This window comes from Manacus candei, unplaced genomic scaffold, assembly GCF_025592945.1.
Source record: "Manacus candei isolate 608988 ecotype Guabito, Panama unplaced genomic scaffold, ASM2559294v1 h1tg000017l, whole genome shotgun sequence".
Taxonomy (NCBI): domain Eukaryota; kingdom Metazoa; phylum Chordata; class Aves; order Passeriformes; family Pipridae; genus Manacus; species Manacus candei.
This window is the reverse complement of record NW_026138065.1, coordinates 9,790,810-9,818,175: the sequence shown is the minus strand read 5'-3', so window position 1 is coordinate 9,818,175 and position 27,366 is coordinate 9,790,810. Positions and strand designations below refer to the sequence as shown.

The 27,366-nt window shown below is 39.4% G+C and overlaps 1 protein-coding gene across 5 annotated transcripts; it reads right to left on the bottom strand.

Moving 5' to 3' along the window:
* Window positions 1–1,127: 1,127 nt before the first annotated feature.
* CDC42EP3 (CDC42 effector protein 3) lies at window positions 1,128–27,366 on the bottom strand. Of its 5 annotated transcripts, none has more exons than XM_051783085.1 (3): window positions 27,158–27,366; window positions 22,518–22,633; window positions 1,128–3,246 (listed from the first exon to the last, which is right to left on the bottom strand). In XM_051783085.1, exon 3 carries the CDS (start codon window positions 2,957–2,959, stop codon window positions 2,192–2,194), a length of 768 nt encoding a protein of 255 aa, XP_051639045.1. In that variant the 5' UTR covers window positions 2,960–3,246; window positions 22,518–22,633; window positions 27,158–27,366; the 3' UTR covers window positions 1,128–2,191. The 5 variants fall into 5 exon arrangements, with proteins under 5 accessions (XP_051639045.1, XP_051639047.1, XP_051639044.1 ...); XM_051783087.1 differs by lacking the exon at window positions 27,158–27,366 and adding an exon at window positions 26,634–26,797; XM_051783084.1 differs by lacking the exon at window positions 22,518–22,633.

The following is a 27,366-nucleotide window of genomic DNA, read 5'->3' as shown; positions in this document are numbered from 1 at the left end:
GAAGAACAATCACATAGAAAGAACAATACAGACCAAAAAATCCTGTAATAGCAGGACACTTTTCAGCAGCCAAAGCCAGGAAACCAAGTATAAAGCAGGACAAGGCAAAAATTACATGACTGCAACAGCTGCTATTAGAATCTGGTTTTGCTTTCTAGAGAATACGTTCTTGGAAAGTCCTGCAAGATAATGACTTTCCATTCAGCAAGTACTTTTAATGTTCTAATCATGGTATTTGAAGCTGGACTAGACAGAAGATGTCTTAATTCCTCATTTCACCCAAACTTCCCCTATGCTAATGAGTGACAGATTTTTCCAGGGCAAGTTTTGGCCTAATTCTCTTCTAAATTCTAAGTTCTAAATCCCCAGGTCCCATAAGAAACGTGGCCAAGCAGAGTCTTGAACTTGCTTTCTAAAACAGAAAAAGCACTAATCCCAGAACCACCATTCTTCTTGGATCATGAATGCCCTGGAAATCTGATCCAGGCTTACAGACAGAGAATATGAAGGTGAAGGTAATTAAACATTATCTTAACACAGTTCTTGGATATTCTACATCTCATTTACAGGAAAAATATGGGAGACTGTGCACCAATGAGACATGCAGCTACAATAATAAATGCATTTAACCAGAAACATGGGCAATGACTGTGTTCCTAAAACATGCTGAAGGAATGTTTTTAGTTGGCATTGACTCTCTCAAAATTTTAAGGATAAATATATCTTAAATTATCTGTGACTTACAAGTTCTGATAGGAAGATGCAGATAAATATGGTTATCTAACAAAGAAGAGTCTCCAAATTGCATTGGGATTTTACCTAAAGACTTTAGTGAAAGCTGCTGGAAGTCTGCCATTAACTTCATTGGGACCAAAGTATTACTCTCCTATCTCCAGTTGCTTAAAATCAGTGTATATACCAGAGGGTCTGGGATATACAGATATACTCTCCTTGGAGTTTGCCCTTGAAATCTCAGGAACTAAACTGAATTGGAGAAGTCAATTGAATTCAGATAGTAGAATTGATGTGCCCCTTGGTCTCGTATTTCTGCAAGTAGTCTGTTTCATTACAGCAGAAAACAAAACTTTGTGTTGTGGTGAAGCCATGTAGTGAATCACAAAGACATAGCAATTTAAAGGGTTTTTTATTGTATTGCACAAGATATTTATGCAATCCATGTAGGTACTGTAATTGAAGGATCCACATTTCCCAAAACATTAGCTGTTGCAGCACACATCACAAGCATTGTGAATAACCAGTGCCTTCTTCAAAAATTAAAATAATCAGCTGCGAGTTTAAGCATGTTGTGGAAATAAATGAAGAAAAAAGCAGGAGTATCAATACGTATTTCTTTTCAAACACACAAATATACACTTTTCAGAAGAGCACCAATAATGCCAAGCAACTATTTTGATGAGATACTGGATGTGTAGGCCCTGCAGTAAAAAGCCAATATGCATATAGAAAATATATATCAACTTTTAAAATAATTTAACCATAATATCTTGCATGTGTCACTGTTTACAACGTATCATTTCATATACAGTGTCAGGCCCAAGCCTCAGCTTGTGTAAATTTGTGCATACTCATTTAAAGCAGCTGAGACTCTGGACCAGGTGTCCAAGCTGAAAAAGCCTTCAAACTGTTCATATCTGAATATAAGGTGGTAGTATAAGACCAAGAAAGTAGTTATGGTGAATTTATAACAGAAATGGTACTATGGAAAATGAAGAAAAACACTATCAAACCCAAGGTTCTAGAAAGAGGCCTACACGTAAAGTGATGTTGTAATAATTTATAAAAGTGAATAATTAATATCAGTCTCCTTTCTGATGCTTAGAGATTCTCCCATATTCAAAAGCCCGTAGAAGTGAACTAACCAAATGTCACAATCAGTATCATCCTCAAACTCTGTTTCTTAAGTTTCTGATCATTAATACTGGTACTTCAAAACATTTTATGTTTGCTGAAAATGTCTATTCAAATTCACCTTCCTGATATGAGAATTTATTGTAGTAAAAATCATGAAAAACAATAGGTAAAAAAATAGTATTTTAAGAATATTTTTAGAAAACCCGTCAAACAACTGCAAATACAGCTGATTTTTTAAGTATCTACTTTTGAACTACGGTCTTTTTTGTTTGTTTGTTTTTAAGTGAATCACTTATAAAGAAGCAAGGGAGTACCAGTTCTAAGATTTATTCTTGTCCATTACATTGAGGACCTCATCCAAAAGTGAAGGCCCCAAGTCAAGTTGTAGTGAGAGAAGAGAGCCCGCAAGATCTGAGAGGGATTCTTCTGACTTAGTCTTTGTCTTGGTTAGTTCACATGAAAGCCGACTGTCATCAAATAAATCAACTGTTTGCCAATCAGTGCATCGTTCAGAAAAACTGGATGAGTGACTGTCGCTACTATTGGTAAAATGCGACGAAGAACCATTTTGCTCCCATATGTCATCTTTGTATGTTTCTCCATCCTCCATCTGTTTACTTTTCTCCTGCAATTTTTCTTCTATTACTGGCTCACAGCTAAGCCTAGGATTTCTCGATGACCTGATGGATTCTTGCTTTGAACTAAATGTCACTGGTGACAATAAGGGCAAAGTAAGGGCTTGAGAACCACCAATGGCAGGAAGGGAAATAGCATTTTTGAGCACTGGTGATGGAGTTTCTGTAAACATGGATTCAGAAGTGCTGTTTGCCCTTAAGAATTCATTGTGGAGACCAGACTGGCTAACTCTGGTTTCACCTTCATTTCCAGGCAAAAGCTCATAGTTGCCCTGCAGAAAGGAGATGTCTCCAAAAACATCGTGTTGTCCCTCTTTTCCAATGTGTATGGTGTGACGAAAATCTCCAAGTGGTGGACTGATCATATCAGGAGATAAGATATCCCTTAGTTTGAATTTCTTCCCTTTCTTATTGTTAGCAGCTTTCAAGTAGATGGGTGTCTTGGCTGGCATCTTGGTTGTGGACTCTGAGAGAAGTAGTTATTTAAAAAAAAAAAAAGAGGGGTGGGGAAGGAGAAGCCCCTTAGAAAGTCAGTTACTCTCGGAAGAGCTTCAGCTTTATCAGTGTTACATCATCATCTTGAACTACTTTTGCACATAAAGGCTCTTTCTTCTAATACAGAGAACTGCGGAGTATGTAAAGGTGAATATCTCCCACTTCAGCTCTTTGCAAAGTAGAGCACAAGTTTCAGGGTCAGTAAGCAACCAAACGCCCTGCTGCTTCCAGAACTTGAGGAAACCTGCATGGGATAAAAAAATCAGGTTATCATTAATTCATTCAGTTTTTTTTTTTTTTAGCAAAACCTGAAATTAGTAATGGTACTGACAGTTCCAGTCTGCGGATTAGCTTTTATGATGTTGCTTCCCTTCATTAAGCAGGATAAAAGAGTTTAGATTAACATGGGCTAGCTAACCTTTCTCTGACTTCATAGCTTTTTTTGAAGTCAGAGTTTTTTAGACACAGTTGCTGAGCACAATTCATCTTCTCCTTATTCTGGCATTCAAAATGCTAGCCTTTGAGAGCACATCCAGAAACACATTTTTAACATTCAACAATGTTAAGTTTTTTGGTAGGTCTAGGAAGAGTGGCAGAGTCATTCAGGTAACCATTTTGGAAATGGAGTAGACCCCCTTGAATCAGATAACTTCAGACACCCCCATTTAGTGCTGGAACTCTCACAAACTGTCACCAACAACATTTCTGACAATTGTGTCCATTTAAAGGGGCAGTTTTAGGTACTTTAAAAAAGAGCTAGTCCAGGTCTTTACAATTCATTAAGAACATCCAAATGCAGATGTCTTAGAAGAGACTGATTCTTGCGACTACAATCTTTAGACTACATAAATGCTTCATAGCAGTTATAGCCTAGCCCACAAATTATGCAGGCCATGAGGCCACAGTGCCTCAGAGTTGCTCTGTGCAACCAAAAGAAACAGTGTTTGCAAACCATGTTGTCCTATTAGAACGTGGTCTTTGAGAAACCTGATAGAGCTAACAAGGGCTAACAGGCTATTGGGTCAGCAAGTTATGGAAAAACACTCTTCGTTAATCTTTAACAGTGTATTTCTCCCTTACAGTACCAGTTCCTGACCCCTGAGCAATCTCAGAATAAATGCATTTTTTCTCCATTTTTATACTTTCCTCTATTAAACCCAAGTACCACAGATCACTCCTCCTCATCAGAATGCTCAGCTACAAATCCCCCACACTTTGTCCATTGCCATCCTCACTCCGTAAAGGAGCTTGCAGAAAGACTGCTCTGTACAATAAGTGAAGGGAAGCCCTCTGCAACGAGAGTTACTTTTGCTGCCTTTTATCCATGCCCCGGTAGATATTTCCCTTCATCAAATTAAGCCCAGTAACAATCACCAGTTTTAAAAACTGAGTACTGTATGGTTATACACCCAGATTGTCAAGAAGTACTTAAGCATTTTCACAAATCCTTTAACCCAAGTAATTAGTTCCTACAGTGGGGTACTTAACTGTGCATCACAAGGGGAGCTGGGAATCTAGCCAGGTTAGTGTTTTGGTTTTTTGATTCCCACCAGATATCTACTGCACTTCAGATAACACTGAAAAGCCCTCCCTCCTGCCAAATATATCAGATGTAAACAGATGAAAGTTGAAATACAAAATAAGCTCAATGCTCAATAATTTCTGAGGGCATTTTATACTTTTAAGATCAATTTTGAAAATATAATTGATCACATCAATCAATTAGAAGCCCTTCAAAGCTTCCTTTTACACAACAAAATGGTACTTCATTAGGGCTTACAGAATACTAGGAGATTCACATTACATTCCAAAACTTCGCCAACTTAACTCCATGTCAGTACTACAAGATACAAAAGTAACTCCTAAGATCACTACTTGTGCCACATTCAAAGGGACCAGAACTAATGAGTCAAGTCAGTTACCTCGGAGTTTTAATCTGTAACATTTACTGCATTGTTTCTCCCTCTTATAATTGTTCTGCCCAAGCAACCCATTTAGCTAAACAAAATATCCTCAACTCTAGAGAGAAAACTATTATCAAGCAAAGACAAACTATGAGGTTGTTTTATGTTCATCTAGTGAACTCAGCTCTATCTCACTTCACAGAAATAACAGGTCAAATTCTCTCATTCTGATTCCTCATTCTTTCAGATGTTTTAATCTGGAATGAATGGCAATGTAGCATCAATGAGGTTCAAAGTCATGCTTGTTGGTCACTAGTTTAAAAATGAAAGACAAATCCTAGTTCATTCAAAGCTTCCATGGCTTCCACCAGTTTGAATGTGTATCAAATACCATTATTACTGAACTCCACAAGGAGATTTAAAGAAACCCTGAAGGACACAGTGAAATATGTGAACATGAGGAAATATTAAAAATAAAACGTAAAATAACTTTATTGTTAATAGACCATTCTGACATACAAGAAAAGCACTTTATTTTATTTAGCTCATACTTTAGGAGGAAAAAAATGCCAAAACTCTGTAGGTAGAGCAAACTTTTGGGCATCCAGATCTCCTTTAGTTCTTGCGCTACAAGAGAGCCCCAGTAAGGGGCAGTGTAAAACCACACTACCTCAGAGGATGCTGCAAGAGACTCGGCTATCAAGAATTATAATCTCTCTCTATACAGCAGTCCCTTCAATCGTGAAGGCCTTGCCTTCCATTTGGCCAGTGCAAGAGGCTTTGCATTTGAAGACAGGAACTTGCACAATTATATGCTTAGTGCAAGCATTGTTTTCTCTGCTGAAGACAAAGGCTACCCTTGCTGCAGTTTTCACTAGCCACTGTACTGGAAATCTGCAAATTACGCTCTGTAAATAAAAGGGTTCTCTCCTCAATGGACAGGCTTTCCATGCACAATATAACATAGGTTTCACAGCAACTGTATTTTGTTTCTGCATACCTATCCTCTTTGTCAACTACTGCCCAAAGGAGTACAGATTTTAAGCTACTTCGAACAACTGAAATATATCATAAATCTGGAAATAGTCACTTAGCTGAAATACTATTGTTATTCATATTTCATTTACAACTAAATAAGGAAGAACCTATATCAATACATATAGGTTTTTTATTAAGAAAAAAAATATAAATCAAACTTTGGCAAATGAAGAAAAGCTTAACAAGACTAAGCCTCCAGCTCAAATCCTGCAAAACTAGTCAACAAAATTTTCACAGGAACCTTAACACATTCCCTGCATTCAACAAGATTTAATGGAATCACAAGTACACATGGGCTAAGAGAAGGGACGGATCACACTGCAATCTTAATACCAGGCCATACAGTAAAGTTGATCTTGTCTTAAAGGAGACCTTTTTCTGATCTTACTGCTAAAAGAGTCTCTGTTTTAACTAATTTCAGCTCAGTAACTGATTATATAGCCAAACTGGAAAGCTGAATAAGAAATTACCAGAAAACCAAGTCTACAATCCTGGACTGCCAGCCTATGGTGGAAGACCTTAATTTAAGAGAAAACAACATGAAAGGATTTTTCTTCTGGTTGAAAAGATATCCCTCTCCTAACAAGATCCAAGTATGAGCCAAACCAGAGAAATTTCAGGTCAGTGAAAATTAAAGTTTTAGTTTGGCTATAACACTTTCTCATTTTCATTCCTATCACTTCACACTCTCATTTAAGTGTTTTGCTTGGTAACTTAGTAAAGACTAATATTTTTAGAGGTACTTCTCAATCCTCCTTCTGTCCACTCAGCAATCATCACCTTCTACACAGCTCAATGCTTTCCATGGATGCCTTAGTTTATTCCACAGTCCATTTTAAAAGGACAGACTATCAGCAAATATCTCAACAGCTAAGCTTGCAAAGCCAGAGACAAATAAGGGTCAAAGTGCAGATTTTTATTTATCCTAAGAGACCCAGATCCTTAAGCAGTGTCCTAAGCAAAGAAATGACAGAAAGAAAATCACATTTCCACAGAGCAGAGCCAGAAGCAACTGTTTGTGCTGGGAAGCCTATGGGCTTTCTACAGGGCAATCCCTAGCAAGGGCTCTGCCTTACACATCACTGACTAGAAGAACGTGAACTTTGGAGAAACTCCTTTCCAAAGCATAATTTCAAATAGCATTGAATTATCTTGTGGAGCAAGTCAGTAGGAGAAAACAAGAGTCTGTACATTATTTAAATAACAAAATGAAAATGCAGTAACATAGCAAAAGACAGATACAAACTACACAACTGCTGCAACTTTCCTATGTGCTGAAGTATCTGCAAGTGTAGAAGAATCAGGCTTGAGGGCTTCCTTCATTTTAGGCTTTAGCTACCAGTAGCTTTCAGTATGTGAACTGTTCGAGTATCCTTTGTCAACGCTGTTACTTTCACTATGCCTGAAACAACATCAGTGTGAAACATGTTTTTACAAGTTTTATAAAAGGGCCTGAACTCATGAAGTCACAACTCCTGAATGCCGCAACACAAACTCCCAGCCTAACCAAGTCCTCAGGTACAAGAAAAGCAGCAGATAATGTACTACAAGGCTTACCTCTCACATTCCTGTGGAATTAGGTGTCCATATCAACTATCAGACTCTGAAGATGAGACCACAAGTCTGTCCACTTCTAGACCAGGCCATCACCTCTCTGCTTATAGAGCCACCACCTTCTGAGTAGCTTTAACCAAATCAGGTGGTAACACTTCTCTCTCCAGACTGTTTATAAGAGGCCCTTTGAATTCATCTGTATTAAAGTCAACTTGCCCGATCAGATTAGAAGTCCTGGACTCTTTGCTTCTCTTTTATCAAAGAATTTGCACCTGACTAAAGCTACAGATTTAATTACTTTATAAAAACTAGTTTTAATTATTCTATAAAAACAATCAGGCTAATTGCACTTCAGTTCTCTCAAATTGCATTCACCAGACTTTCCTAGATCAAATCTAACCTATTTTATCCTGTTATCATACACATTTTTAAAAAATGAAGGAAAAAACAATTCCAAATCTTTCCCAAAGCTACAGAAGCACAGGTCAAGAGGATGCAGCTCATTAATTTCTCCATTGTCCTGAAAAGATACAGATGCCTTGTGCTACTTGTGAAGACGTTTGTCCACCTTTCTCTTAAAATTCCCTGTACATGCAGACTGCATACGTTCATTTACTTCACAGAGGTCAGTCATCAAAGAAGATGCACCTAAAGTCTCCCCTGCTCCAATCTGGGTCCTGGTTAATACAATTAATTATTTTATGCCTTCTACATCTCCTTTCAGCCTTTTCTTCTTCAGATTGAATAACATAAGTATTTTACTTTTTCAATATAGGGCATGTTTTCTGAAACCCGGAGAGCTTCTTCGCTCTAACCTCCTTTTCTGGTCTTCCTCCCCTAAGCTCAAATTCTTCTTTAAATATGCTCAAAAGCAAAGACAACTTTCAAGCTGACACCTCAATTTCTCTCTTTCTCCGCATTTTACTTTCAGCATCACAATACTGTTGGCTTATGTTTCATTTGTGGTCCACTAAAAACCTAGCTGCTTTAGTGAATAACTGTTGTCTAGCTGGATATTCTGTATCTTTTTCTTGGTTATGCCCTACTAGGGCAAAGTCTTCGCACTCACTGCATTGCATTCTACTAACTTCAAACACCTCAAATGGTCAGGATCACTTGGAAATATAATCTTGACCTCTGCAACATACTAGTTTAGCATCATCTGTTGATGTAATAAGCATACATTCCATTCATTCATGAAAATATTGTGTAGTAGCAGAGATGGAAGATAGCCCTGCAGAGTTCCACTCAATATATCCTTCCAGATTATTACTGGCTAAATACTCCAAGGTACAGCTACTTGAAACAGCTTAAATTCTGCTCAGGGGTAAGAAAATGTGAATATTCTCCATACTACAGATACATTTAAGAATAACAAGGAAGGCTTGGGCAACCTCAGAGGTACACCAGTTGGGGAGAAATAATTAAAAAAAAAACCATAAAGTGACTAATTCATTAGTTGTCTTTGGAAGGGAAAGTGAATTGTAAGAAAAATCATGAAAGGATACATTTTCATTTCCCTTGCTATAAACCTCTTTTTTTCCATGTAAATCAAAGACAATAGTATACCAGCTGTGAGCAGTCCACCTGAAGAAGTGTTAATTGCCATTAAGTGTAAGCACAGACAGGGATAGGCTGCATACAGTCTTAGGCTGCATACAGTGTCTTTCTCTCCAGGCATCTTCCATTTCTCCAGTATCCTCCTCTTTTTCCCACCCCTAAAACCTACATTCACAAATAAAGAAAAAACAAGTTCCAGAAATGATTTTTAATTGTTGATACCTTTAAATTTTGTCCCTTTTCCCTGCCTAGTACACTTTCAAATAGATTGAGCTGGAGTAAATCGTATTAACCACGGAAGACGACCACTAACTTTAAACCACTGAAGTACTTGTACATTATATTGAAATCAATTAAGTAATTCATCTATTTAAGAATTTTCATTTTAGCTTGTAAGAAAAAAAAAAAACAAAAAACAAAGGAAAGCCAACCTGGTTTGGAAAAAAAGGAAGAAAAAAGTCTAATTTGAGCAACTGGCCCCTGTCTCCAGTTATTGTTTTGTCCTTTATCAGTCTGTGAGATTACAAAGGCCCTTTATCAAACAGAAACCTTCAGCCTTGTTAAGGGACTTGAATACTAACCAAGTTGTTTCTCAGTCATCCTTTTTGATCGAAGTGAACAGGGGAAATTCCTCATGTGGTTATAGTGGGGGAGTAATTTTAAGCCTTCAGATACATCTCTCCCTCCCTCTCTTTTGAACCACCTCCAATTTTCCAACATCCTTTTCTGAGCAGATCAGAATTAGTAACAAGATTTCAAAACCCTTTTCCCTAACAGCATATACAAGATAAAAATCACTTCTTTCTTCCCATCATCACTGCTTTGTTTATAAACAAGATCATATTTCTGCTTTTATTCTCACCATCTTACAACAGGAATTTTCCTGTATATACAGGGTAACATTATATGACCAACCATTTCAGAATTCTTTCTTGTGCTGGCATAACAAGTTCTCCAAGCAGAATAAACTACAATAGCCAAAGCAGAATTTGTTATCCTTTAGATTTTATCCGTTTAGAGTCAGCGTTCCCATTCCATATTTTTAGGATGAATATACGCATATATTAATCTAATTGACAAATTTTGCCAGCACAACCAGTGGTAGTGCTCAAATTACACTGTCCAGTAAGACTCTATTCCTTAGGAACAACAACAAAAATCCCCCCATAAAACTAGAATAAACAAACAAACAAACAAAAAAGGAAAAAATAAAAAGGCTTTCCAAACTATCGTTTTCCAGCAAATAAACTGGATTTCTATTCTTTAGGATAAAAAGCAATGCAATTCTTCAGAAAAAGAAAACATTTTATGTGAATGTGCTCAGGCTGTGAATCAATAAATCAGTTGAGCTTTCTCCATCTTCCTCATCAATATGTTTCTTCACCAATGTCCACCACTTGCAAATTTGTACTGCAATAATTTTGTATTTATTAGCAGGCTGCTCATAAAAATATTATGCAGTTCAATGCAGTATAAAAAGATTGTTTCAGTAGAAATGCATCCCTCTTTGATGCTGACTTATTTCTGACATTTATTCTAAGATTCTAAATGTTTTTAAGACATGCTTTGTTGGCATTCCAGAGGACTAACATTTTAAAAATCTGGTTGTGATGCAATATTAAATTAAATGCCTTATAGAGTCTGTTTTTGCAGTTGTGCTTTTGACCAGTCATTACAATATCTTAAATAATTCCTTTTTTTTAGTCAAGTAACTTTTTTCACCTTCCAACAGGTTTCAGTCACAGCTTGCTTTGAGCTTTGAAATATTAGCATCTTTTCTAGAACAATAAAAACCTTTCTTTCTTTTCTTTTCTTCTCCAGAGACAGGGATTTAATGACCTCACTGTATTTTGTTGTTCAGCTCCACAGACTGAAACAGGTCCCTCTTTATTACTTTCTTCTTAGCTTTGTTGGCTGGTACATTCATATATATGGATTTAATACCATATAGTTCATTGGCTTTCAAAACCATGCAGATTTACACATAGGTATATGTCAGTACAAAGTCTGGCACGTTAACTAACGCAGCCAGTGCAGGTGAGGTTATGCTGCATCAGACAGACTGTTCACTGAAGCACAGTCACACATTTCCTCCTACTAAGTCACAGACCAGATGAGCAAATAGCTGGGAATCATGAACTCATAAGCCACAAGGCGGACAGGCCTAAAAACTTGCCCACCCATTTTCTTAGGCCATAGGGAAAAACATTGTGAAATTTGACAAAAAAACCCCAAACCCTATAACCTGAGCCTATGTGCCACCTAAAAGACTGCTCTGGTTGAAATCTCATCTGCTCAGAGAGAAGAAAGGAACATTTTTTAGCCAAAGCAGCTGCCTGACACAACTCAAGGCATGTTCATGTAAGTGCTGATATTGCCATGTGGAAGAACTTGGGAAGATATGGACTGAAGAAGGCAGTGTTGCCCCTTTTGATGTCAGCCAGCACTCAGATCACTTTAAATGGATTAACAAATCCACACTACACACCCTTTGTAATTCTGAGCAGGTTAGCATAGATGGCTTTCTCTTAACACAGAAGGTGTAGTTCCCCAGCCCAACTCTGCTCTCGAAGCCGGTTTAAGAAGTTCCCACTCCGGATTCCTCACTCCTCGCTGCTGGTTCCTGGTTCTGCATTGCAGTTCCTTGTACCCTCTGCGGGCAGACAGACCTACAAGCCACACCGCAAATTGGTCACAGCAGCAGTTCTCCCCACTGACTCAGTTTACAGTACAGGCTTACCAACAGCTGCAGAGTGCCTGATGGCAATGCTTCAAGAGAGTTGCTGCCAGAAAGGCATTCTCCCCTTCCCCCCTACTGTGTGCACATGCTTGACCCCTCATAGGCCAGCTCAGTACACAGAACTGGGTGAAAACTAACTAGGAAAGGAGTGTAAAATCACAAGGCTAGGAGTGAGATTGCTACTTTCAGCTGCATCAAGTCATTTCAATAGCTCAGATGACTCTTGAAACATCACTCAAAAAAAAAAAAGGAGTTCTGGCAGAAGGGATGGGCAATCCTTAACCAACTCTTCTGCAAGGAAGAAGTGTCCATGGATTCATATCCAGGTTTTATGCACTTCTGATGCAAAAATGATTTTGTAGCTCCACTGGCTTCTGCCTGAGGGTTCCCAAAACTGCTGTCATATTGAAATGAAGTTTTTCTAACTATAGTTATTATTACTATTTTATGGAAAGCATCTTAACAAACGGCAATCTAACATAAAAGGATCTTGCAAGATTCCAATAAAAAAATCCCCCAACAACCAAACCCACAAAACCCTACCCTGAACTCCCCACCTCCAATTTTCAAATACCCTTCATCTCTAAGTCAAATATTCCTTATCATCTCCTTGAAACACACAAGTGACACAGGAATATCATAATCACCAGTCTATTATTCAATTCTCAAAGTGTTTCACTTTAAATAAGTATTGACCACTTAAAGTGTCTGATAAACTAGTTTTAAAACAAATTTGAAGGCCAGAGAGCCCTCTATATGCAAAGGCTAACAACGAGGTAGACATATAAAGCTACAGAAAAATATAAAGTCACACAGGGCTTATTTGTTTTATTATATAGAAAAAGGAGCTGAGGTAGGTGGAAGAAAGGAAATGTCTCAGTGGATTACAAAAATCTTCACTGAATTTCTTTTTTAGTCCAACTCATACCCTTTTAAAGAAATGAGACTAAAATCATGAAGTAAATAAGGCTTCTAAAATTTGGTTATCTATATCCAATTCCAAGCAGATTATTAATACAACTAAAGTAACTGGTTTAACACCCTTGGATGAAATAAAAGGTAAAATCCAGAAATTACATCTTCATTGTGAGTTTATACTATACTTCTAACAAAACAATTCCACTATTTGAAAGCACTGTTTGAGCAGAGTTAAGTATCTGGAGGAATAAGCGACAACTGGAAGACATGTCATAATGTGGTGCTGCTCTGCAGCATGTCAGTGACACCTGCAACATGCCCCAGCTGGCAGGGACACATCACACTGGACAGCAGTGCAGGGGTCCCCACTTCCTCCTGAGATCTCTGCCACAGACTTTCTGTTCTGCTAACTTGAGTTGCTTGTACTCAATTGATCAGACTTCTTTTTTCTTGCAATATATCAAGTAGTATCAGAGTGCATTCACTCTCTGTGCCAGTAGTCATATTTCACATACTGCTCCTAAAACCTGACAGAGTTAATCAGTTTAATTTGAAAGAAATTAATATACTCAGCACTTGTGCAGAAGTGTACTATCTGAACATTCAGAGTGGCACAGTGGCAATTCAGTGCTAAAGCTAGTTTACTGATTAGCAGCTGTTATTTCTTTCAAATTCTAAATCCCTGTATTTAACTAAACTGTCCAAAATACTGCTGTCTCAAATCCCACTAAAGCTACCTTCTCAACACTCAGGGTTTTACCTCAGCCAGTACTCAGCACCTATCTTCCCATTACTGCAGCCATATTTCAAGAGATAAGTAGAGCTCTAAGACACAGCTTAAGCCAAATGGTGAGCGAGACGACAGCCTCTGTATAAGACAAGACTGGACCTTGAGCTTGCATGTGCAGGCAACATGACAGAATAATTAAATGGGTCAGGGAAGCATGTTGTATCCAACGAACCCAAGCAGATCTAGTGTACTGCAAGTCAAGTCCTGTCCTTTGCAGATTTCTGGAAAAGCATTTTGCAGACATTCGTTTTCACTCTGCACTCTGCAGGGGCTCCTGCTTAGAACTTTGCCTTGAAACTGCAAGAGAACATAAATCTCTCTGTTCAAAGGTCAATATTTCAAAGTGCTCCAAAATGGTCATTTTGTTTTCAGAAGTAGTGTCAAGGGAAAGCGTATTGGCGGCAAAAAGAAAACTCCTAGTAGGCAGTCACACTAGGGTAATGTAATCATGACTCACGCTCCTCACCCATTTCCTGACTAGGGCTGTGCATGATCAAAAGAAAGCCAGCCACAGCAATGCTGCCTCTCGTTAATGTTAGCCAGCCTGAAAGGATTACAAACTACCAGAAAACAAACTCGTTGCAGAGTATCCTATTTAAAGCTTGGTATAAATCGACACTGACAAACACAGTGGCACAACACCAACCAAAACAACAACTTGCGTTTGTTGAGAGAAACAAGTTACAACTTTTTAAGATGAATTCTCCTAACTGAACAAACTCTCTCATGCACCTCTAGAACACTGTAAATCCTTGGGGTGCCTAGGGAGAGGCGAATATCCAAGTGTTAGTATCTAAAGAAATACAAGATACAAAGACCTTTTGAAGAGGATCACACCCAACTCAGACTGCTATAAAACAACTACCTCCTCCCCAGAAAGGCTGTAAAAGAACCCACACATGGGCCAAAGCACTAGCTGGGCTTAAGTGGCTGTCACCTTATAAGAAAAGCACTGCAAGAGGCAATTTCTATCTCAGTGTTCCATCCTGTTGGGCAGCCTGAGTGAAGTGTGCGCTTAATGATGTAAATTGGTGTTCATTTGTGTAAAGAGCTCTTCAGCAGAAAACAAATTTCAGATCCTTGTTGGCATCTCGGTCACATTTAATTTGTTCCAAAACCCACATTAATGGAAACCTCAAAATTAATCATATATTGCAACAGAAACTAGGCTAGACATTAGGTAACAAAGATGCCAACAGCCAGCTGCACCTCTCTGCAGCCCTCACAGGACCAGATAGAATCATCGGAAAAGACCTTTAAGATCATCTAATTCAACAAGACAATTCCTTTCCCTCCCTCCTACCTCAGAAAGAGAGCCCTACAGTTGCAGGTCCCTTTCACTCTCTTTTATAAAGGCCAAGTAACTGCTAAACGTGCTCTTCAGTACCAGCCACTCCCAACAAGGGAGATCAAAAGGCAGAGAGATCCTGAAGTTGACCATTAAATACATAATCCATTGCCAAAACCATTGTCTATAAAATTAAGACTGGTCAGCAGTGGCATTCCACTTTCAGGATACTGAGGAGACCTATGCCAGGTGCCTGACAGCCAAATTCAATCCAAATTTAACAACCACTAGGCATTTTATTAATACCTCAGCTTACCTTTTAGTAATCTCAGACATTTCACTCCTCACATGATACTGAATACTGAGGGACAGGTAGGAGAATCAATCTGTTGCACAAGGCAAAAGTTATGTTTAGGTCTGACTAAACCAACTCAGTAAATATATTGAGCCTATACTTTATCCAGGCTGCAGTAATTACTTCAGAGTTGAGAGAAGCTGGTTTTGAAACAGAGCATACTATACCAAGGCCTTATACTGCGTTGTGACGCTGCTAGACTGCTATAGCTCTGTTTGGTTGTCACATGTTTTGTTTATACAACTCTTAACAGCACAGAAATGAGGTGCAAGTGATCCCTTTGGGCATGGATGCACCTCCTATTGACCAAGAACGACCCGTTACCACATGCTGCAAGTCTTTCACACACCAATTCATACAACTGGTATGGAAAGCAGTGGGGGTTAGGCAGAAAAATAAAAACATAATTCAGGGACCTACTTTCCTAAGTAAAGGGCATGTTTATTTATTTAATCCTTTAATAAGTAGGTAAGATGAAATTCTACCTTTACTACAGGCTATTTAAAGCAAATTTCTAATGGCTCTTGCCATTAGAATTCAAGACATGGGAGCTTAATGTGGTTTACCATCCTTCAAAAATTTAAGAAAAGATGACATGTTGTAGAGCCCAGGACAGACACTTACAGCGCAGACAAAAAATTCTGCTCAAACACTTGGGGGGCAGGGGGAAAATAACAGCTAGGGAAATAAAACACTACTACAGCAACAGCAAAAAAACCCCACCAAATACCAACTCAGAAAACAAAACCACTGTAAAGATGGTCAGAATCCAAGCCACAGAAGTAAGTGGCCAGGTATTCCTGATTTTCTTAGTGTAGACAAAGGAACAGAAATCAAGGTCAATTGCCTTGTCCTGAGTGCAAACCATATCCCGAAAAAAACCCATAGCATATAACACTGTAACAATGCATCAGGATTGCATTAACTTAAGGCACAGTGTGGGGCTCTCTTCTCTTGTAAAAGTCTGTACAGTTTTACAGAGATAGCCTTTGCAGAAACACAGGGAAGCAACAAACTTTACCTCCCTGAATTACAGAAGAGCACAGAGACAGTACACTCCAGAAATTTAATCGGGAACTTGCATCCAAGGAGGGCATCAGCATTACATCTTAAAGTGAAATCTCAATTTTAAAAACAAATAATTGTGAATACCTGAAAAATTCAGAGAGACTGTTAATCTGCCTTGCATTTGGACTGTTACATCCCCAGTGACTTACTATCCAACAGACAAACTGAGTGCTGCTTTAGAACTTGATTAAGCTTAATAAATATTTAAACTCCCTTAATAATTCTTGCTAGTGACCTTTCTTATGCAGAAGATACAGAAAATTTTCTTAAGTGTTTCTTCCAGATACCAAAATATTCTTCTTGGGCTTTCCACTGAAATTCTGTCATTTGCTTTGTACCTGGAAACAGTCATTTTCTCCTTGATCAGCCACTTTTTGATAGCTTTAAAAACAATCGAGATGAATTTTCTTTAAAGTCACTTAGTATACATCTTTTTTCTCTTTCTCTCTTTCAGCAGTATTTGAATCAGTGTAATTACTGGAAGCTGTAACTACTGCAAATCAGATGATCTGAATCAAAACTCTCACTTTACAAAATAGATGACAAGATACAAACTGCTCCATCAGCAGTGGAAGGATAGGTCTGTACAACTTGCAATATACACAGCTCCTCTTTCTGCCCAGTACATCCACTGAAAATTAAAAGAAAATTCTTTTTTCCCTGTCATGGAATTTCATAGTAGATCAATTATGACTTCTTATACACCAGCTTAATATGCCTGATTTCATACGAGTTTCTGCCCATTGGAGTCCTCTAAAAGGTACTGTCACTCCCAAGCCAGACTAACGGTACAAAGATAAGTTGTAGCTTTTTCTTCTATAGGCATCAGGACTTGTGGCCTGCATTGCCAGTGGATGCTCTTAAACTCTTTGCTTCCAATTCATCCGTTTCTGTTGGAGAAACCACCCAAAGATGATCTGCACTGGAAGACTGAGGATCAGGGGCAGGAGAGAAAAATCAATAGGTAGATAATGGAAATGAGAGGAACAGAGCGATTTCTTTGAATCTTTGTTATTTTGTTCTTTTTTTCAAAGAACTGACCATTATCTAATTCAAACAGCTGTGGCAGAGCCAAGAATCATATTGACACAGAACTGGGTAACAACTCAGGAAAGGCCTATAGCTTGTCATAGACAAGTTCCCAATAGTCTGCTCTGGCTTTTATCATTCAAGATATGAAGTATTTTCCCCTAAATTCATGGCATTTCTTTTAAAAATTAAATGAAAAGCATTTTTATCTAGGGAAAGGCATACTAAATTTTTAGAGCCTTTCTGTCCACAGATTGTGTTTTCTTGGCCATCAACATGATTATGAAGGTTGAAAGGGCAAATCTCCTGGAAGTTATAAAATGGAGCTCTCATCCAAAATGTTATGTTTGTAAAGTTCTCATCTTTCAGCACAAAATAGAAATAAAAGACAAAAAAAGCAGATATCTGTGTTTGACACTACTTCAAATCCTGCATGGAGAACCAAATAAATTCTTTCCTGTGAAACTGCCATGAACAGTTTGAGATCTGGAAACTTTAAAAGCTGTTTCTCCTCTGACATGCAAGCAGAAGGGCACACATTTCACAGCGACTTAGCCTACTCAAAATGAACAGGAAAAACTTAACATTTTAAAGTACAGCTTTCTAACAAGGGTATTGGTCCATTTCCAACTTCAGATACTTGGTTCTGAAGAAAAGCACAATGAAAAAAATTCCATGTGGCTTCATTTACTTTTAGTCAAGAGAAATTGAAATAGTTCTTGAATTTGACAATATAACTGTAATTTCTTTTCAAGCCACATCTCCCATATATTGTTACTACTGTAAAACTTGACTTTGGGATCACATTTGTACTTCCAGGATATTTATCCAAAAACTACAAACTACAGCTATCTCACCAGATGGACTGAAAGAACATGGAGTCAGAGCACCTGAAAAATCATCTGTTCCCATTTCAGTGGAGGATCTTTAATGTACACATATGTACATACACAGACAGCTGCTCCTACTTCCGCAGATACCACACTGATTTATTACAGAGAGAATATACACAGTTTCTTAGATGATGCCTTTTTAACATGTCCACCTACTCTTCAGATGTCTTGAAAGCTTCTATTTTAAAGCTCATTTTCAGAGTTGTTTATAAATATCAGACATTGCTATTCAAGCCAACATTTACTATCCTCATTCTGCAGCAATCTGTTTGCTTATTACGAGGATTATAAAGAGGTGGAAGAATTTTAACCAAAGTTTTTAAACTGTTTCTCTAACAAGACAATACAGAATTAAATTATGTATTCCTACTCCCCTGCTTTACCATAATGCCCTTTACTCCTATGGATACACCACCCACCTAAATCTGCAGCATTGTTAACAAGTTCTAGCACTTCTGTACTTTTAAAGCTAGTCCTGACCTTAAAAGTTGTACCTGGGAATGTGTCTTCTCCTGTCACTGTGAATCACCAAGACAGGCAATTTTAAGGTGTTAAACTATATCATTTTTACAAGACTCTGGTGGTGTCTGCCACCTAGAATTTTCAAAAATCCTCTCTATTAAAAATACCACCCCTATAACTTACATTGCTCTACCCCCACAAACAACTCAACAGGTGGGAATAACCATCAACCCAATTTCAGAGGAAGGACAGAACCTTTGCATAAAAACTAGGAATGCGGAACCAGGAGACGGAAAACAGTGGAAGTGGGGAAGGGTAGATGCAATGAACAAAGACATGTAAGCAGGTTTGATGCCTGAAAATTAGCTGGAATTTAGCAATAGAAGTTATTTTCATGTTTAGATTATTCATTTGGGTATTGAAGCCTGCTTCTTTCCTTGCAGATTATATATTTGTATTTTCAGAGATTACCTGAATACACTTAAAAGATTTACACTTGAATGGATATACTATTCATACCAAAGGCAGTGTCAAAAAGCTTCCAACTTTTCTGTTGCTGCTTCATTAGATACTACTCCTGTCTCTTCCTCCTATACACCTGTCAGGGCATATTTCAGTAATCCAAATATTATACCATGTCACAAAATATCTTATTTACAATGTATATTCCTCTGCCAAAGTAGAGGCATGGTTGCAGTCTCGAGGTAAAAGAACTACTCCAACTAAAAGTGAAATTAATTCTCAGACAAAAACCTGAGAACTGTCCACAGCATAAATCTCTTGATTGTCTGTTTCAAGAAGTAGGTTTTATTTTTGTCCTCACTCCTTTAGGAACTCCTACAGATTCATAACCTTCTTGGATTCTTGCTATTGTAACTCTTCTTCTTCAGGACTAGAAGTATGTATTTTTAAGAGAGCTGTACAGCCCACTGTCTTAAAATGGATTACTTTGTTGTCTTTGCTGTTGACCTCAGGGGATCTTATCTAAAAGACTCTGGAGGCTGAGATGGGTATTCATCATGCATGAAGGTACATAGAGGTAAAACCACAAGAAGATAGCCTCCCTCTCCACTAAAATCATACCGTGCAAGTGGGGAAGGGACATACAGAACAGAGCAGCGGCCATACAAATTACTGGTCTGCTCAGTCCACTATCTTGTTCCTAACAACAGATTCTCTATTCAGGCTGCACGACTTCTCTGTACCACTGATTAGTTTGCATATTATTAATAAGAAACAAGTTAGACAGATATGATAACAGTAACAATCCAACCTTCTCATTTAAGATTTTCATCAAACCAACTAGATGCTACAGTTGCCTTCCAGGCAAGATGATCAAATTGAGCAATGTATTACTATAAATCTGTATTTCTGTAGCATCAAAGCCCTAATCACAAGCCAGGTATCTGGTATATTAAGAATTATGCAGACATAAAATGACAACTACAAAATCTCACAGAAGACAGTTCTTCATTTGTTGCATCTTTTGGGGATATTTAGCTTTACAACAGAACTGTTACTGGTATGAGCATCACCTCCCTCCTATTTCACCTTCCCATTCCAACTCTTTGGACTGAAGTAAAGTACAATTCTGTATCCCATATTTGCAACCTATGCATGGACATGCTATTCCATTCTTCACTTCCATATTCCCATCTGTTTTTTAAACATCCAAGCAGAAGAGATCCCCAGATGCACTACATCTTATCATCTTATGAACCCTGGTTATTATTCCAAGGTCATCTAATAGAGGAGCCACAAGCAAGCAAAGAATCAGCTTAAACTTGATGAAGAGCAGTGATCTTTCGTATCTGGAGCAGAAACATGTGAGCTGCATCTGACATGCAGGAAAATCAATGGCACTGTTCTTTCCTTGTCCCTCTTTCACTTATCATCTAGCTCTCCTGCTGTTCAAGCCTTAAATTGGGCTCACCCATAATATTATTTCTAGCAGCCACACTTCCTTAAAAGAAGGGAAACACTACATAACCACATACCATCTTACAAACGAATATAGACAAGTCATGGAAAAGGTAAAAAAAGAAGAGTGCCTTTGCAGGGACCACAGAGCTGGGGAGAAATAGCATGGCTGACCTTTACATCAAACTACAAAGGGCAGAATCTGCATCATCTTTTTCCTTCACCCTCACTGTGGCATGTGCAGCTTTTAGTGTCAGAGACGCTTTTGTTTTTATTCTTTGTGGTTACAGAAACATGGTTAAGAACCAATGAGTCACATGAATGCTTCAAATGACAGGGAGCTCATAAAATTCAAATTGATTAAGCTATCATTTGAAATCTGAATATTGAGAAGACTGACCTAACCATTCTCTGGAAATAAATTTTAACCAAACTGAAACTATGCTTTAGTTCCCAAAAGACAGTTTATCAAATAATCCAAAAATAAAAGACCAAAAATTAAAATCGATTGGCCATTCCCCTAGAGAATTAATCATTAAAAGCAGCGGCAAGAGTGCCTGAACAAGATGCTGTTTCTAAATGGTAGTTGTCACACAGAAGACAGCATATTTATGGTGTGCATCTCAAGCATGGCAAAGGGGAGAGAAAAAGCAAATCAAAACATTCATCTTAAACTCTACCACATTTTGGACTAATCTTTGCCTGCAGATCTAATTTACCCAATCTCACGAATAAACAGAATGAAAGTCAAACTAAATCAAAATATACAATGAATCATATTAACTGAGGCAAAAAGGTAAAGTTAGAGGTTTCTAAAAAATATGTAGACCTTCATGAAAGAGATACATTTAGGCTTTACTTAAGTAGGATTGAAGATACACATAAGAAGGAATAAAGAATGGAACTTGTTTCTTATCACAATATCTTGATTAATACAATTTAAAAGGTTAGATTTAGGAAGTATTACAACAAAGAATATATAAAAAATTGTTCTGGTATCATAAGGATTTTTTTAAGGTTCTAAATTACTAAAGTATTAATTTTTTGGAAAATTTAAAATCTTTTTGAATGACTTCTTGATGATATAAATTAAATATGGGAAAAAATAAAAGAGCAAGAACATAAATGTGGGGCAAAAATCCCCAGCAACACTGGCATTAAGTTCCTGTACATCACTTGGGTACTAGTCCATCATTTAAGTGCTAGAAAAAACAAACACACAAAAAAATCCCGTCTACTACACAGGAACTGACCCAGTCATATGGCTTGAGAAAGCCACCTTCTTAAAAGTCAATAAGGAGCTTTAATAGAATAGAACAGAGAAAGTGTTTATCGAGACAACAAGATCCATGTGCCCCTTCTTCACTAAAGACTTATTACTCATGTGCTTACAGGTATCAGGGTTTCTCCTAGTCAAGATGATGACTGAGAACTCTGCTGGTTAGAAAGCTGGTTTCACAACCACTTAGGAGAAAAGCTTCATAGATGCTGACTGTGGTAGCAGCAAAGCACCTTTGATCTTCTTTGCAGAGTATCACTGAGAATTATGAACCCCATAATTAGAATATTGTATGTAGAGCACTGAAGTTACAAAGTCACAGAACACAAAGTAAGAAAATCCCAAGACTATATTACATTACTTGTCCAATCATTCTTTGGTTCTTTGACCATCTGCACCACCCAAAAGGTCTATGACAGAGCAAGACCTTCAGCTTTAGCCCAGAATTTCGAACAGATCCTCTCTTTTTGCTACTTCTCACCTCATTCACCCCACATACTGTTTAAGGCAAGAGGGCTATGAGAAATAACGTGACCATAATGCACTTATATATGTATCACCATTTTCTGCAGGCTTTTTCCAACTTATGAATACTTGCTTTTTCCAGCATAACAGGCTTTAGGGTTTTTGGTTTGCTTGACTTAAACGTTATACTGTACAGACTTAAGTCAACTCGAAAAAAATGAAATTTCAGACTAATAATTTGCTTTTACTTACTATTTTTATAGTAGTGTCTAATATTCTAATAGGAAGAACCCCACATGGAATGAAGACTCAACACCTGTTTCCTTTGTTTAAGGCACAACACAAATCTTCAGATGCATATAAAATTCCTACAGCAAAACAGTGAGAAAGGGACTTGAAACATCTGGTATTTCAAAGGGACAAGAAAAAAAAATACTATTTTAGGTCTTTTAGGCAAAGACATGAAGTAGTATTTATTTTTAGAAAGTTCTCTTCAGATGACTTGAAAAAATTAACTGCCATCTAAATGCATCTAAACAAGCTTGCAGACTTGACTAAGCAAGTCATACCTAGTTTCAGCTCGCCATCAGCTCTTGTATCTCTACAGAAGGTCAATTGCTGTTTACACGTAACCACAGAAAAGTTCACTTAGCTCATTCAGAATGAGCCCCAGCACAGTAACTCAATGCATCAGTCCATTTAATTTCTTATCTGACTTGTTCCCCGTTGACCTTTATGATAGAAATCAAAGCAGTGTATCAGACTTGGTGAGCTTTCTTCTATTATTCAGTGTAAGTAAACGGTATGAACACAACATTTGCATAGTTAAGTTGTATGTTGCTGTACCACCCACAGCGGGGGTTGAAACCCTTAATGTGGCTCCCTGGCATTCAAGTGATACTAGTCATCAAGTTTTAAGAGTATTGTGCAACTTTCATGATTTTAAAGGTAAGTATAACAGTAATTCAAATTACTTGTTCTAAATATACATTTCAGCGAAATGGTCCTGCATAAAAAGCTACAAAGATCATGAAGATATAATTTAGTTTGAGGACTTAAAAAACACTTTCACATTTTCAGATCTTCGGGTACTAAAAAGTGCTACTTGACTGTAGGTTTAGCCCGTAAATGGCCTGCAAATGGCTTATCTCCCCTCTTTAAAAAAACAAAAACACAACACAAAAAGGAACAAAACACATTCAGCAGTTCCCTAGCCTCTCTAATGAAAACTCTCAGTTGCTTAGTAGCTGCACTCTTGCGGACTTAACTAGTGGCAATACCATAAGACCAACGTTTGTTTCTATACTTGACTATTTATTCCGTAAATGTCAATGAAACCTAAGTAAAGGTATAAATATATCTCGTCATCCTGGCCAACTCCATCCATTTGTAATCATCTCATTATATCTTGGCAGTGTGTTTTCTGAAGCTTTACTGGTCTTGATTTAACCCTTGAACTATGAGGAAGCTAGTCTTCTTGTCAGCCAGGTCCAGCTGCTCCTGTTTAGAGTCACCTTCCCAGCTGCATCAGTATCTTTGCTCAATAACCTTATGAAGGTAAATGCATAACATTGTAAAATACTGTAGGTAATGTTTATCTGCATGAATGTCATCCAGAAATCTTTCTTATTTTAACACAGCACTAAAGGTATGTCTCTTCATCGCGAGGTTTACCTGAGCTTGTACTCATTCTGCCATCCTGCAAAAGCCTGTACTCTGTATGTGGTGCTTCAAACCCGCTCTCACTGCTCTACCTCCCTCAGCACCAGCCAGCTGCTTTCCCTGGCTAGCAACTGATCTGCTTTGTAGTGAGAGGAAATCATTTAAAAACAGTCTGAACACAATTCTTCCCACATTCTCATTTAAGTTCAGGCTTGAGTTTATTAGGGAAATTCATCTTGCTATCACACAAACTAACAAACACAGGATATACTGCCATTCCTGTAAGTGCTCTACCCATGGGGATACCATGGCTATTAGGTACAGACCACTCAGTTGGTTCAGTTTTACCACTGGGGGAAGAAGAGGTAGCCAGCTCTCCACAAAATGGTGAAGATCTTGAGAAAATACATTTACTCTGCTTGATCATTGTAAGAGGAAAGAAATTATGCTTTTGCTTGATTGTTTGTTACCAAAACAGTAACATCTGCATGCAGGAGGGTGAAAGCCTGTTTTTGATGTTTTGCATGATTATCAAAGGCCAAACAGGCACCAGGTGACCCAATCCACAGCAATTCTGCCAACTAGGGTGAGGAATGGGAGGAAGAACTGGTCAGAGAGCATTGCTGAGCCCCTGGGACAGAGCCTCACTGACAAGAAGTGAAGAACTTGGTGGCAAATTCTGCATGGCAAAGGGAAATTTGTTTTTAAATGTGAGTTCCCTTTCCTGCCCCAAACTATTTCTCAAGACTTGGGCAGAGGACCAGAATTTCTTCTATAAGGAGCCACCTAGCTTAGAAGACTATAAACCAAAGCACCATACCCAATTATGAAAAGCTGAGAGCAAAACATGTTTTGCCATGAACAGTGGCTTCTGTTGGTTACTGTAAAGCTGATATAAGTGGTTTGGAACAGTTTTAGACGCCTCTTTGAAGTCAATGTGACATTTAGCCACAGCATTTAAATAGGGATGGTGCAGAGCCACATTGCCTCAGGGAAAGAGTGGCTCTGAGCTGCCTCTTAGGGTGATATCCATCTCTTTCCTTTCTAAAATTCACCCAGGCCACCTCCTGGTGATCCTGGCTGGCTTTACCAATCACAGAAGAGAAGCAGAACCACTGAGGTAGTTTCTGCAGTCAGATTTTTACCTCTGTGGATGCACAAGAGCACAGTAACTGTGATTATCTTTAATCTAAGGAGAAGATAGGCCCCATTGTTTCCTTCCCAGATACCGCTGGCTTATGCTGAAGCCAGGAAAAATCATTCCCTTCAGTACTATCCTTCCACCGAAGAACCTGCTCAGTTCCTCTCCCCTGTATGCTGTAATACAAAACAAATGTTCAAAGCAAGGAGTGTCTTGAACATATGAGTTTTCTCTTACTTTTCTTAATGTTTCTGCTGAAAGGCTATTTTTAATATGCCATAGAGCTCAAGTAGATCTTAAAGCTAACGCTAAAATAGGCTCAGGCCTTTCACTTTAAAAATAAATCCTTCCAACAGTAATCACCTGCTGATACATGCTTTTATGTTTAGCCAGCTGCTGAGATGCCACATCTGTCACTTCTTGCTTCCAGAAATGCACTTTCCTTTTCTGTAGGGAAGGAGAAAATTCAGCTCCTAGAATTGCACTGAGTATCACAATGCCTTTTTTGGTATCTCTGTCATTCCTCTAAACATCTGAGCCATGGCACATGGATTATAAGATTTCTAGTAGTGTGTATCTAAGGAATTTTTCAGCTTTAGATTTTCATACCTTAAACCTTCTGATTTTTTTCCTCTACATTTTGCTGAACAATGTTACATCCTTACAATATATTTGTAACTGAAAATAATGGTCTATGAGTGAGGAATTTCATTTGCGGGAACATTCTTTGTCTCCCTCCCTCAATTATTTTTCAAAGGAAAGTAAGAGATCAGGATCATATTTGTTACATTATGCATTTCATAATAAAATCTCTTCCTATTTTAAAACATAACAACAATCTACAGTGACGCAAGTCCTAAATTAATGGCTTCCTCTATTTTGGTCTCTTTTAAATTTCAACTGAAAATAAATCAAGTCCTTCTTATTAATCTACAGCCCGCATTTCTTCATCAGCAACCCAACGCAAATTCTTCTTGAGTTCACGACTTGAACCTTTTGCTCCACAACCAGCATCAATCCGGGCCACTGACTTGCTCCAAGTGTCCTGCCTGCCCTCGGTCTAGGTGCGGGTCCCGGTCCAGCCCAAGCCCCAGCCGGGCATGCAGTGGCTGCGCACTCAAGCGCACGGTTATTCTTGGGCAGGAAGGTGCGGCAGGGGGAAAAGGGGACATCCCTCACAAAAAAAACGCAGGCTGTTCCAGGGGGATGTACGCTAGGTATGCCTTCTGCCTCCAAGGCGAGGACATAAAATCGGGTATGCCAAAATACACTGAGAAGGAAGTTTAAACCAATTGTAGGAGCGAATTTCAGCTCGGAATTTCAGTGATGTAGAAACACCCTGAGAGATCTTCGCGACATCTCGGGCATGAACCCCGCGAGCAGCCAAACACGATCATTAATGGATACTCTCCTACCCACCCCAAAACGCGTCCCCTCCCTCCCAGCCCCTGAGCTGGCGCTGCGGCTCCGCCGCCGCTCCCCGGGGCAAGAGGGGCAGCGCCGGGGTTCGGAGGCGCAGCCCGGCCCGGCGGCCCTCCCGCCCCGCGCCCCGCTCCCCAACTTACGGCGCTGCCGGCGGCTCCCCCGCCGCTCCTCCCTCCCGGGCTACCTCCCTCCCGCCGGTGCGGAGCCAGGAGGGCAGCGGGGCCGCCCCTCCGCGACTCGGGGCGAGCGCGGCACCTGCGAGCGCCTGTCAGTGCGCGGGCGGCGGCGCCCCGTGTCCCGGGGGCGGGCGCGGGGCCGCGGGCGGCGAGCGGGGCCGCGGGGAGGCGGCGCTGCCGCCGGCGCTGCGGGCGGGGAGGGCGGGCTGCAGGGAAATCCTGGCACCGCGGAGCGCCGCCTGGGAGGCGGGCAGGGAGGCCAGGAACAACCACAGTAACAATAAAGGGGTTTTGCCTTCCCGCCCCCCCCCCCTTTTTTTTTTCTTTTTTTGAGCTCATTGCCGAGGTGGCGGCGGGATACCTTCCCTACACCCCAGCAGCGTCCTGCTGAAGCCCTCGGGTGGGCAGCCCCCGTCCCCCGAGCACGGTCATCTCGGAGGTGTGCTTAAAAGCTGATGATTTTCCGCCTCAGCCCTCTTCCCCCTCACCTCCTCGACGCCCCGATCCTTTCGGGGTGAGGCTCAGCCCGGTCTCCGCCCGCTACGCTCATTCATCCTGCCCGTCCTCCATTATTTACGCGTTGTTAAGGAGCGCTTGGGCTTCCACGACTCCGCAGTCTGCGATTTGCAGGTAAACGGCAAACACTGCGAGAGCTGGGGAGGCGCAGGGGCGTCTCCCCCCGCCCAGCGGCGGGGCC